This window comes from Rattus rattus, chromosome 4 (assembly GCF_011064425.1).
Source record: "Rattus rattus isolate New Zealand chromosome 4, Rrattus_CSIRO_v1, whole genome shotgun sequence".
Classification (NCBI taxonomy): Eukaryota; Metazoa; Chordata; class Mammalia; order Rodentia; family Muridae; genus Rattus; species Rattus rattus.
In genome coordinates, this window is record NC_046157.1 from 152,809,926 (window position 1) to 152,822,717 (window position 12,792).

Genomic DNA, 12,792 nt, shown 5'->3' on the forward strand with positions numbered 1-12,792 from the left:
ACTCTGCTCCCTGTAAGCCTCATTGGAGTAAGATGGATGCAAAGCATGGGTCTCTTCTTCAGGGCCCTGACTCTCACGCAGGAAGCAGCTAGTAGAATAATCAGTACAATTTTTAATTTGGCAATGCTGTGAGGACATACATCTGGGTGTGTTACGTATTTTCCAGAATGCACTATGATACTTGAATAATAACCTTGAAGAGCCTGTGCCCATTTGTCATCTCCAATGGCACTTATTTCTGAAGAAGCCTAAGTCAAGCACACCCCACCTCCAACAGCAACACTGACAATTAGTGTCTCTCACTAATTTTCATCCCAAGACAAATGGGATAAAGCGATTTAATCATTTTCTAATTTTATGCTGATAACTAGGTAGTTTCAACCAATTAATTAAGAAGCAATTTTTAGAATATACAACATGCTCCAATGTTAGTCCAGTCATATTTGTACTAAATACCGGATGAACAGTAATTGGGTAGAAAGCTGGGTTTTGTGACCTCTTGTAGAGATGCTGGTACTGAGACTTGGGAATCTCTAAATACTTCTGCCACCCACAACAAAGGGTATGGTGTCCTAGTCTGACTGTACTTCCGGAGGATATGAATAAAAATGCTTAATTCTGTACCCAGGACAGTTTCTAGACACTAAGATGTTGGCCTGAAAGGAGAGGGAACGATAGCACCATCACTTCAGTCTGCCTTTATCAAATAAAAAGCAATTTCCTCCCAACCAAGTCACTAGAACTCTGACCTCCTCATTTCCGCCAGAGAACAAAGAGTCTCCTTTCGCAACAGGGAGGCAAAACAGTGGACGGTTGTTGAGTGGATGTCAAAACCAAAAGTCTAGGAACTGGCCTCGTTTTCAGAGAGCTTAGCCTGGCTGAGTCAAAGACGAATGTCCTTACTGGCCTGTACCTCAGGAAGGAAAAGTGAAGAGCTGCGGGGGACGCAGTCTCACAGCCTGCTGATTCGTTCCATCCAGAGAAGATGGCTCTCAGGGACCCTGGTACTGCACCACCCCAACCAGTAGCATCCCCCACCGTCAAGAATCCATGGACATGTGGCTGAAATTCCTCCTGCGGGTTCTCTGTGTGACTGAAGAAACCAGTCCAGATGCGAGCTTTAAAGTGATTTTGTGCTAAGGAAAATCCCAAACTCTAGAGGGCAGGGATAATCTAGACAGGCCAGGGTCAGCATAGGGGCCACGGAACATCCATCTTTCTCTTTCTTTCTTTCTTTCTTTCTTTCTTTCTTTCTTTCTTTCTTTCTTTCTTTCTTTCTTTCTTCCTTTCTTTCTCTCTTTCTTTCTTTCTTTTCTTTCTCACCATCTATGATTGTATTTAATTATCTTCTTACTGTTGATAACTTACAAATTATCTCCTTTTTTTCATCTTTCCATCTAGTAAGTTGGCAAAGAGGGCCATTCCCAATCTCACATAAACAGAAATTCCAGTTATGAGTGTTTCTGAATGGGTGCTTAAGGACAATTCTGAATTACAGCTTAGTCTTTGATAACAGACGACTTAAAAGGTCTAACGTGCTTGTTCCTAAAAGCATTTTAACTTGTAGATCAGTAACTATAAAGAAGTATTAAATACTTATTTGATATCATACATAAACTACAGTAAATTCCTTTCAGTGGTTAAAAGGCAGCATCATTGATGTAGGGGATTCTAATTAAAACAGCGATGTCAAGAATAGTTGCCTCCCGGTGTTTAGCATTGCCTGTCAGAGGCCAGTGAACACACACTGAAGCGCGGGTGAGTCTTCTTGATTCTGAGATGGCGATAGAATTTTCCCATATTATGTTCAAACATATTCATATACCCAGTTATATAAATCTAAGTACAAAACCATTCAATAGGTTCAAGGCCACACCCCCATATTTATGGAAAGTAAAACATTACTAATTAAGTCCAATCTTACCTGAGAAAGGGAGAGCAGGGATAGCATGTATACAACTAGAAGTGTTACTTTAAAAGAGACCATATCCGCTTTAAGACAAGTCAGTTTTACTTAAATCAGGGCTGTCTGACAAAAACATCGTTAGCCATTCATGATCTCAATTTGGTGCATGAATTAAATTATGGTATACATTAAAGCCATGAGACATTTGTTTCTAATAAATAAGGCAGTGGATTTACTCATTGGTAGCCTTTTGAAGATAAGCTATAAGATCTGCCCTTTCTCCTTTCTGAATTCCAGCGAAGATCATTTTTGTTCTAGGGATGTACTTTTTGGGATTCTCCATATATCCCCTTAGGGCATCCCATCCCCAGGTGATGCCTTTGTTCTTGTTGGCATCTGTGTAAGAGAATCCAGCAGCCTGGCCTGTCTTCCGCCCAAACAGACCCTGGAGGTTTGGTCCAGTCTCATGCTTGCTTCCCTTTTCCACAGTGTGCACTGGGCACATTTCTGACCAAAAGTCTTCTTGCCTTTTTCAACATCACCCATTTTAAAATCACCCCAGGCTGGTCAACACCACAAACATTCAGACTCTTAGACAGACAACCCACTCTCTCCAGAACACTTTTTCTTAAGGTTAACAAACAAACAACAACAAAAAATACAAACAACAAAAAATTCAGCTCTCCCATAGCTGTCTGGAAACCTACGATTAATAAACTCACTGAGTAAGCAGTCTGAGTTACTGTTAAATTCTGCTCTCTGGTCCTTTATTAGCTTGCTTAGTGATTCAATCAAACCAACACTGTGCACACTGCTGTAAGCTTTACACTGTTTTAAACACTGGAAGAATTTAAGAGGCCAGCACTCGTCGAGTAAAGACAAGTGTGTCAACTAGAAAGGCTATCCGGAGGCCAGATCTGAGGGGATGGTGAAAGGTGGGCCGACATCTAGAAACTCAGGCAGGAGCATGATGGATGGGACAAAAGCAGCAAGTTCAGACCTTCAAACAACTTCCCTAGTGGGCAGGAGGAAATCAGTTAAGCACACAAGGTAGGAAATGCTGGAGGTACCCCAGGAAAGCCAGCCCAAGTGGAATTTCTACAAACTGACCATAACCTGGTACTCCCAAATGACTTCAAGCACCCCCAATTTCCCCAGAAGCCTTTTCAGGTGACTGACACAGGCAAGCAAAGAAAGTGAGGTAAGAAGAGGAAGCTGCCCTGACAGGGGACCTTTCAGCCTCAGTCTGAACAAGACAGTCAGCTGCACATCCACTTAGGTCTGGAAGGGGACTGTTCCGAATAAAGCTGCGTGTGGTGGATGAAGGAAATGAGTAACAGAAAGCCGGTTGGTAGGATGCCTGCCTAGCATGCAGCAAACCCTGAGTTCCAGCCAAAGCACCACATACACGGGGTGTGGAGGCTCCCACATGTAATCCCAATACCAAAGTGGGTGAACCAAGGAAACTAACAGCTTAAGACCATCCTTGAGGTTAATAGTGAGTCTGAGGCAAGCCTAGTCTACATGAGAGAACCCCTGCCTCAAAAAATAAAGAGAACATTTCATCATGAAGTATAAAAAAAACACTGCCTAAAGTGAGTAAGTACACATTCATGCTCTCTTGACTTTCAGAATAATTTGCCAAGTGCAAGAGGGAAGGTGATAAACAGCTGGATTCTAGAAACCAGCATCATTGTTACAGTTCAGCTTGTTCCTTGTGGGAGAGCTGGCAGGTTTTAAAGTCAGCCAGTGGGGTTTGGGATTTAGCTCAGTGGTAGAGCGCTTGCCTAGGAAGCACAAGGCCCTGGGTTGGTCCCCAGCTCCGGAAAAAAAAAAAGAAAAAAAAAAAAAAAAAAAAAGTCAAAAAGGGGGGAGACCTACTAAACAGTGATGTGAGGCTCTATCAACCAACCCAATGGTGCTAGCTAATCGCTAGCCACATGGCCCGCCCTTTGGAGGTACTGGCTGGCCATGTGAGAGGGTCAGATGAATGGATGCAAACAGCAGCCAACACCAACTAGTGAGGGGGCGGGGCTGAAAAGGCTGACCTTGGCAGACAGAAGAGTTACTCTCTGACTGAAAGAGCAGCCCTAAAAGGCGAGGATGTGGGAGGTGGGGAGGGAAAGTGGCCTGAGGAGGGTGCACAGGAGCCCACAGCATCTAGGTGGGAAAAAGTGTCAGACTTTAATGGGACAGAGAACACCCTGGCCAGAACCATTGAGAAGTGAGAGGCAGGTGTGGAAAGAAAGTTGGGTACAGAGTAGTCACAAGGACCCTTCACCCCTTACAGACCTGATGCCTCAGTGTTAATGAAAGGTCACATTCAGGGAAATGACACTGTGAAAAGCCATTCTGAAGACACCAGTTTGGCAAGACAGATTTAAGAAGGGAATCCCAGGGGTCAGGAATTCCTCATGGAGGCTGCTGTAGTGACCAAGGTTTAGCAGGGTGAAAACGGAAAGGCATGGGCTGGAGAGATGGAGAGATGAAGAGCACTGACTGCTCTTCCAGAGGTTCTAAGATCAAATCCCAGCAACCACATGGTGGCTCACAGCCATCTCTAATGAGATCTGATACCCTCTTCTGGTATGTCGGAAGACAGCTACAATGTACTTATATATAATAAATAAATAAATTTTTAAAAAAGAAAAGAAAAAAGAAAATGGACAGGCACACATAGTGGTGTCAGGTCTGACACAGTTGTACTATCTTCAAGGATGGCCTTCAGCTGGTGTCTCTGACCTTGAATTTCTAGAAGGTTCCCAACATTCCCCTACTCAGAAGAGTGGCTTATCCTGTTTAGTTTTTGTACAAAATATATGGTTTATGCCTGACACTTGTTTTTATTTTCAAGACTCCAGAATTTTGGTCCATGATGTGGTGAGGGTATGCATATAACTAGCCCTTGGTACCCTTGGCATCCCGCCTCTGCTGAACTCCTGATATGTAACAGTATTGAACACTTGGGGTCACGTAATTCAACAGTGATGGCATTTAGCACATCTTGTGTCACTCACTCCACAGAGAGAGGACTCTCAGAAGCTTGGTCTGGTATCTTCCTGTCTTCCCTGCATGTGCTACATGTATGCTGTGTCCTGGGACTACAACTTGCCATGGCTGTGTGTATGGTTGTAAGGTGTGAGTCCTGATCTTGGGGTTCTCTGACACAGCAGGAGAAAGATCTATGAGGGACATGAATACGACCGAAAGGGCTTGTACCTGACCAAATAAGGAAATAAAGACAAGGCATGACTCAAAGTCAGTTATAAAAGTTTACATGTGTAATTGACTCCCAAATGCTAGTGCCTTATTTAGGGCAGGAAAAAAATTCACTTTATTCATACACACAGGAATGTACCACACACACACACAAACACACACACATCACACATGCGTGAGCGTGCGCGAACTACAGCAGAAATGTTTTTAGCTTTTGATGACATAAAGAAAATTAAATGGGAATGAATTCCCAGCTGCTGGCCCTTGTGTCAGGCTCAGTTCTGAGTGCTTTCCCTCTACATTATCAACCTGTCAGCTCTTCACAAGACCCGATGAGGTAGATACTATGGACACTCTTCAGCTCAGGAGACCATGATGCAAAGGGGCTAAAGTAACTAGTCCAAGGTCACATGATTCAGATTCCAACTTTGGCACTCTCTCTCACTCTCTCTGGAGCCTCCATTCTTAATTACACTATAAAAAGAAAATGACTACCAGTGAGGGTCCCTCTAACACTGGAGAGTCCCTGCACTTCCGGCCAGCCACCTCACTCACTGTGTATCATATAACACAGACTAAGGAATCTACTTTTCAGGCTTGAATGACAACCGCTCTGGATATAGGAACAGATTCCACCCACAACAGATTTCCTTTCTGAGCATTTTACCCAAAATCTGGGTTTGCAGTCAGTCCCTATAAACAATTAGGAACACAGAAATTTTCCTACAAATCATCTTAATATGTTTATGCGTTCTAAAACAGTTTGGAGACATAACTTAGTTGGGAGAGTACTTGCCAGGCATGCGCAAAGGCCTGGGTTTGGGCCCCAGGACTGCAGAAACCTGGCTTGCAGGCACATGCCTGTAATCCCAGAACTCAGGGGAAGGCAGGAGGATCAGCAGTGCCTCAGCCTCATAAGGAACTAACTGCCAGCCTGGGCTACATGAGACTGTCTCAGAAAACAAGTTAAAGCGCTTAAGAGGCAACCAACATATGAAGAGAGCTGGTAACTGGAAAGAGAAAAATCCTATAAGAATTCTAAAAGTTGGTGCTTTTTTTCTGGAGGGGGTTGTTTCTGTTTTTTTGTTTTGTTTACTTTTTTTTCTTTTTGCACCTGAAAACACAGATCTGTAATTGCTTGACTTAGGCCAAAGAAACCCAAGGCTCCTGCAGAACCCAACACTGGGCTTGCAGGCTCCTGTGGCAGTAGGAACTAATGAAGACTCACCTTGTCAAAATGAAGACAGAGGTCTGTAGCCCTTACTTAGCTAGAAAGCTTTCTAGCAAGCACATGCATCTTTGAAAATGTCTATCTTTTCACCAGCTGACTGTCTAGGTTTTTGTGCAGTCCCAGCAGAGTTCAAAACCAGCCATGTGTCTGGGGAATCAACCCCTCCTGCCTCAGACAACTCAATTCTGCCCGGCAGGCAATCTCGGCTCTGTCACCCCACCCTACCCGCTAGCCCTCTGCCTAGCCAGACAGTAACTGCTGTGACTCCAGGTCTTAAATTTACCACTGAACTTCCCTTGATGGTGGTCTTCCTTTCACTTCCTCAATAGGCAGACAGTACCGTTTTACTGAGTCACAGTTGGCTGAAATAGTCCTTAGTTTGAAAGTTTAGGACCCCAATTAAGCCTTATTATCCAGATTGAGTTAATACTCTTCAGAGGGTAGATTATATTCAGCTGCTAGGTGTGGTCTGATTTAATGGAAATGGTGGTGTGTGTGTGTGTGTGTGTGTGTGTGTGTGTGTGTGTGTGCTGTATACATGTGAGTGTGCAAGACCCACCTGTCTGTGTCCCCCAACCAGGCACATACAATCATGTCCAGCTTTTTATGTCCAGGTAGAGATTTGAACCTAGACCCTCATGTGTGCAGAGCAAGTACTCTTACCCACTAAGCCATCACCCAAGCTCCATGGTTTATACTGTTCCCCAAAAGGTGCTTTTCTAAAGGTTTAGTCCCTAACTGGTGACACTACAAGGAGGTGCTGGAAATCTTAGGATGTGGCCGGAGGAAGACATCGGAGGCGTTCCCTTGAAGAGCATAGCCAGACCTATCCCTGTATCTTCTTTACCTCCTGTCTGCACTGGAGCTCGCAGTTTCCTGTGTCACCCTTTCCCTGCAGTGACACACTGCTCTGTCAACAGTCCAAAGGCAACAAGGCTGAGTGACTACAACTTGAAACCAGGAGCCAAAATAACTTTTTCTTCTTTCAAGTTGCCTATCTCAGGTATTCTGTCACAGTGACAGGCAGAGTTCTTGTTAGGGTGTGGTTATCTGTAAAATAACTCTAGGAAAACATATCCAAAATGCTGGAAAAGGGGGGCTGAGGGGGAGATGGCTCAGCAATGAAGGGCACAGACTGAAGACTGGAGTTCAGCTCCCATGATCCAACACTCTGAACTCCAAGGCACCTGTACTCAGTGCACACACAGACTGATATTCAATGTCCCCCCACCTTCTTGTCCAGGGGTGCTTAAAGCATGGATCAGTAGAATCCCTCGGAACTTGACAGTAAGGCCAGCTCTCTCAGGGACCCTGACTTTAACTTTTCTAAACAGAACCTCCAGGAGGGGGGCCCAGTACCTACCCACTGGTTCACAAGAGCTCCAAGTAACTCTGATAAACACTCACGTTTGAGAACCACTTTCTAAAGAGCAGAAAGAGGAGACTGGGGTCTGTGCACCACAGGATGTTAAGCAGTCACCCTGGCATCGAAGGATGCTGAGCTGAGGGCCTGCCATGGGCCCATCCGCCAACAGTATCTTTTGCCCTGCCAGTGTGACTGCGCATAATTTCAAACAGTCCCCAGGGGCCACCACTGACGGTAGAGCCGCTGGCATAGACTTTGGAAAAGTGGGCCTCGACTTCAGGAAGCCCCTTGATTCTTTAGCTTTTCCTTTCAGGACATCCTCGTTCCCTGTGGCTCTTCTGTAATAAATTAACTTTAGCTGGATCCTGCTATAAATATTTAAAGTTACTTTCCTAAGCAGATTAGTGGTAGCGCACAGCTCCAACCCTAGTACTCGGGGGTGCTGAGGCAGAATGATCCTCAGTTCCAGCCTAGCCTGGGCTACACAGTGAGCCCTGTTTCATAAAGAAAAACTGTGGTGGCACATGCCCAGAGTCCTAGCATTAGGAGGTGGATGCAGGGAAATTAGGAGTTTAAGGTCTTCCGTAGCTGCACAATATATTCAAGGCCAGACTGGGCTACAGGAAATCCTGAGTAAAAAGCAAACTGAAGAAAGAGCTGATGAGGAAGCTCGGCCTGCCTGCCCCGGGCTCACAGTCATCCACACTCACACACACATTATCTGCACACACAAATAAAGGGATACAAAAGGTTCGATTGTCAGGATTGAAGTGCAAGTTGCCAAGTTTCATTAAAAAAGGTACAAAACATTTATTTTAGTCCTGAAAATTAGTAAGAAGGAGGGCTCATGGATGGGGGCAAAAAGTGAGTCCTGTCACTTTGTATTTGCTGCTGGCAGTCACCGGCTGACTGATGTGGCCCCCACTGGTTTCTTCTAATGCACAGAGTCTTTATGACTAAAAAGAACTTGGGCCTGGGTTCAAACCTCAGTCCTACCACTTAATAGCTTTGTGACCTTGGTAATTTGGTAATTACTTCGGTGTAGTTTGTACCTCAGGTTTCTGACCTGTCCAATGGCCACCAGACTATGGTGTGCTTAAGTTCCATAATGCTCTTGGCAAGACCTGAAGGGCATCCTCAACGACTGCTACTTTTCAGTGAAACAAATATTCACAGTGCACGGGATAAATAAAGACTAAAAACAGTTCATCTATTCAGATCAATTTTAGCACCAAAAGAGATTTGAGAAAATATCCATACCTGGGCACCACTGCTTACTTTGAAAATGTATTGAGTCTTGGAACTGCTGATCAGGAAAACATTCTGCACTGTTCTCAAGGGGGGATATGACCTTGGATGTAGTAACACACACACACACACACACACACACACACACACACACACACACACACCCCAAATTTGCACTGGTAGAGAAGGCCTTTCTGAGAGTTAACTACTGACATTTCTTTTCTTTTTTTTTTATTTTATTTATTTTTTTTATTAACTTGAGTATTTCTTATTTACATTTCGAATGTTAATCCCTTTCCCGGTTTCCGTGTCAATATCCCCCTAATCTCCCCCTCCCCTTCTTTATGGGTGTTCCCCTCCCCATCCTCCCCCCATTCCCCCCCTTTCCCCAACAATCTAGTTAACTCGGGGTTCAGTTTTTGCAGGACCCAGGGCTTCCCCTTCCACTGGTGCTATGACTAGGATATTCATTGCTACTTATGAGGTCAGAGTCCAGGGTCAGTCCATGTATAGTCTTTAGGTAGTGGCTTAGTCCCTGGAACTACTGACATTTCTAAAACATAAATTCTGATCATGTAGAGCTAAATCCCCAACCCCTTGACATTTCTAAAACATAAATTCTGATCATATCATCTGCTTGTGCTTTTAGAAGTTTGTCCCTGTCTACAAAACCAAATCCAGTTCCTAAGTAAGAGTCATACCGAAATTCTTTTCCAAAACCAGACACTGCCTTTTCTAGGCCTCAGCTCTTTTCTGCCAGACACCCTTCGCTCCGGCCACTTTAAAACGTAGAGTTCTTGACCACTTCACATTCCTCTACCCTTTCCCTCTGCTGGAAGCAGGACGTGCGTCTTCCCTTCTATAAACCACCCCTTCATGCATGAGGAACCCGTCTAGAGATGGTTCTTGAATTCAGCGCAGAGAGTTTCTTCTCTCTGTGTCTTCCCAGCATCTGGGAGCTGAACCCACAAGGCCATGTCCTTGGTAAACTGCTCAGTAGTTGCAAAGAGCTATTTTAATGCCAGATGCCTTTATAGTTATGGTGGAGACGAATGAATGAGCATGCCTGACATACTCTTGGCTGAATGAGGAAGACCAGTCCTCAGGCAAATATACAGGCTTCCTTAGGTCAAGGGCCATAAGGAGCAATAAATCAGAAGTTATATGAGCATGGGCACTGTGGCTTTTGATCCCTCTCTTATCCCCAGGACCTTACACCCTATAGATACAGTGTCCCTGAATGAAAGAGTGAATGAATATGATAAACAGGACAGTTTGTTGAAAGACTAACAAGAACAAAACTCACAGCCCACCCTTGCATTAAATCCCATGAACTGTGGTACCAACGATAAAAACTTAAAACACACATCAGAAACCTTCAGAAGCAACTCCTAGGTGGTCCAGTCATTTGCCAGAATCTTGCAGGACAGTTGAGCAGCGGTTAAAAACGGGCGGATCCAAGACTCCCCTGAACATGTGTCAAAAAACAGCTTAGTAATCACTTTCCATAAAATCTTTATTAGCACTGTCCCTACCCAGTGAATCTCAGATATCTGGCAATTTACCCAAGATACATGAGTCACAAATAAAATATTTTACCAAATAAAGCTGTCTGACTCTAATGAACTGTTGTCTAAATTCCCATTTGTATCACGCAAACACCATTATTCTGCCACTTGTCTTGTTTACATCCCTTCTCCCTGGTCTCAGGTTCTCCCCTGACCACTTCTGATTCACATAGCCAGACAAGGATCCTACCAGTCAAGCACCACCTCGAGGTCAGTCACATGTAAACTGGAGAGAAAAATAAGCTTGCTCACTACCTGAGAAAAAGGACCTAAGCTCATTCAAAATACAAATACAAAGGTCAGGCTCCCAGAGATGGGGGCTTCAAGTTTCCTTTTCCCTTTCAGGCAGGCCCTCAATTTCACTCACTTCAAAAGGTCTGAAGACAAAAGGCTGGCCTCAGCCTCCAGCTTGAGGGAAGAGTAGAAAGTGCTAGCCAGAGCCCTTCCACTTGGGGCCTATCACTGCTTTAAGGAAATTGTTTCCCTCAACCGAGTTTTAAACCTTAAAGGTTTCAAACTTGCTACAATTTTAAAACAAGAGCTATTTCTCCAGTCACTTTACACTGCCTTGAAAATCAGAGGGCAGATGACAAGTCCTGGGTTCCATTCATGTCTTCCTTAGTACCTCCTTGACTCAGAGAAGCCAATAACACCTTTGTGGCTTCAGTTCCCTCTTGGCTAAAATGAAATCACTGGACCAAACGAATCTTTTCCGAAGTGACCCGCAAAAGTTTGGAACATGGATAACACGGCTTGTTTTAGTCTTGTGGTAAATGACATTCTGTTTCTTACTTGTGGAGATAAATTACTTGCAAACAAAATTACTTACTTGTAAACAAAATTTTCCTTTTAAAATAAGTGCATCTGGTCTTTTAAAGAACGAATCACTTGTATATAAAAATTGAAAACTATTTGGTCAATAAGAGTTCAGCTAGTTCTAGCAGCTGTGGTAAAACAAAACAAAACAAAACAAAACACTAAAAACTGATTCCGAGGCCAGGAGGAGAAAGAAGCACTGAAAAATATACACCTTAACCTCAACCCCCAAACAAATTAGAAGGAAGAGGTGAATGCCCCTGGGATTCCTTGTGAGGAATAAACAGTCGCACCAGGTCCCAAGGTAATCAGCTAGTCCTCTGGGGCTTGGAACTGACCCAGGAGAACCCAGAAACTCTGGAGCACCAGGTGAACCCAGCGAGGAAGACACAGGAGGCAAAGGTCTGAGGTTGGAGCAGCACCATGGGGCAGGTTTCGGGCGTCAACAGGGCAAAAGGCTAGCAAGAAGCGCAGGACTGGAACACCTAGTTGCAGGGGTGTGCACTGGGAACCCTGGACTGCAGGCCAGCGGTGAGGATAGAGGTTTAGTCAGGATGGGGAATGGAGGGTCCAGGACCCAGGTTAGAAGGGTGTGGTGAAGAGTCCTGAACTGAAGACCTTTGGAGGAAGAGCTTGGTCTAGAGAGATCAGGGTCCCAGGATGGGTGGGTGCTATACGTCGGGGTCCTGAGACTGGAGGGGCGCTGTAGGACCCGGTCCAGGGGTCCTACAGTCTGTGGGTCAGGGTCCCAAGATAGAGGGGGCGCTGGAGAACCAGGTTCCCGACTGAATGAGCGTGTAAGGGTTCCCAGGACTAAAGGCGCGCGTTGGGAGATAGGTCCCAGACTAAAGGAGTAAGACAGATCCGCCTGACGGTACCAGAATCTCGGTGGACTACGAGGACGCGGGAGACGAGGTGGCCGCTCGATCCGGAGTGACAACAAGAGAGGAGGCAGAGCCGCGGACCCCACGTTCCCCGTGCCTCGTGGCCGTCACCACCTCACGCCCTGGCCCCCGCGTGCTCCCAGACCTTACCTGTCCTCGCTAGCGGTGATCACGCCGTCCTCCTTGGGGATGAGAAGCGCTGCGGTGACGGCGTCCTGGTGGCCCTCAATCTTGCTCAGCAGCACCGGGCGGCTGCTCTGCGGCCTGGAGTGGATCTCGGCCGCCATGTTCGAGCCGCGGCCTCCCCCGCGGGCGGCCCATCAGCTGACCGCCGGGCGGGGACGCGCCGGTTGCTTAGGGCAACCCGGCCGCGTGTTCGGCACGCCGCCGTAAGCTCGCGAGCTCAGCCGCAACTTCCCGTATTCCATGGTGAAGCCGCGCAATTATAATTCTGTGACCCCAGAAGGAACCCCATGAAAAACCAGGACCTTGGTGAATGTTAAAAAGACAAATCGTTCTCCCGGAAATGGATTGAGTTGAGTAGTAACAGAACA

The 12,792-nt window shown here is 45.6% G+C and overlaps 1 protein-coding gene and 1 pseudogene across 2 annotated transcripts in view; both read right to left on the bottom strand.

Moving 5' to 3' along the window:
* Wdfy1 (WD repeat and FYVE domain containing 1) overlaps positions 1 to 12,573 on the bottom strand; it is a 50,879-nt gene extending 38,306 nt beyond the window's left edge. Inside the window, exon 1 of one of the 2 annotated variants that reach the window (XR_004387733.1) lies at positions 12,389 to 12,573. Coding sequence is in view for 1 of the 2 variants with exons in the window: in XM_032901445.1 (XP_032757336.1) it covers positions 12,389 to 12,525 (137 nt within the window). In the remaining variant the exon portion in view is untranslated. The remainder of the gene's footprint in view (positions 1 to 12,388) is intronic. The other variant, XM_032901445.1, reaches the window with a different exon arrangement.
* LOC116899551 lies at positions 1,346 to 3,225 on the bottom strand (annotated as a pseudogene).
* Positions 12,574 to 12,792: the final 219 nt, after the last annotated feature.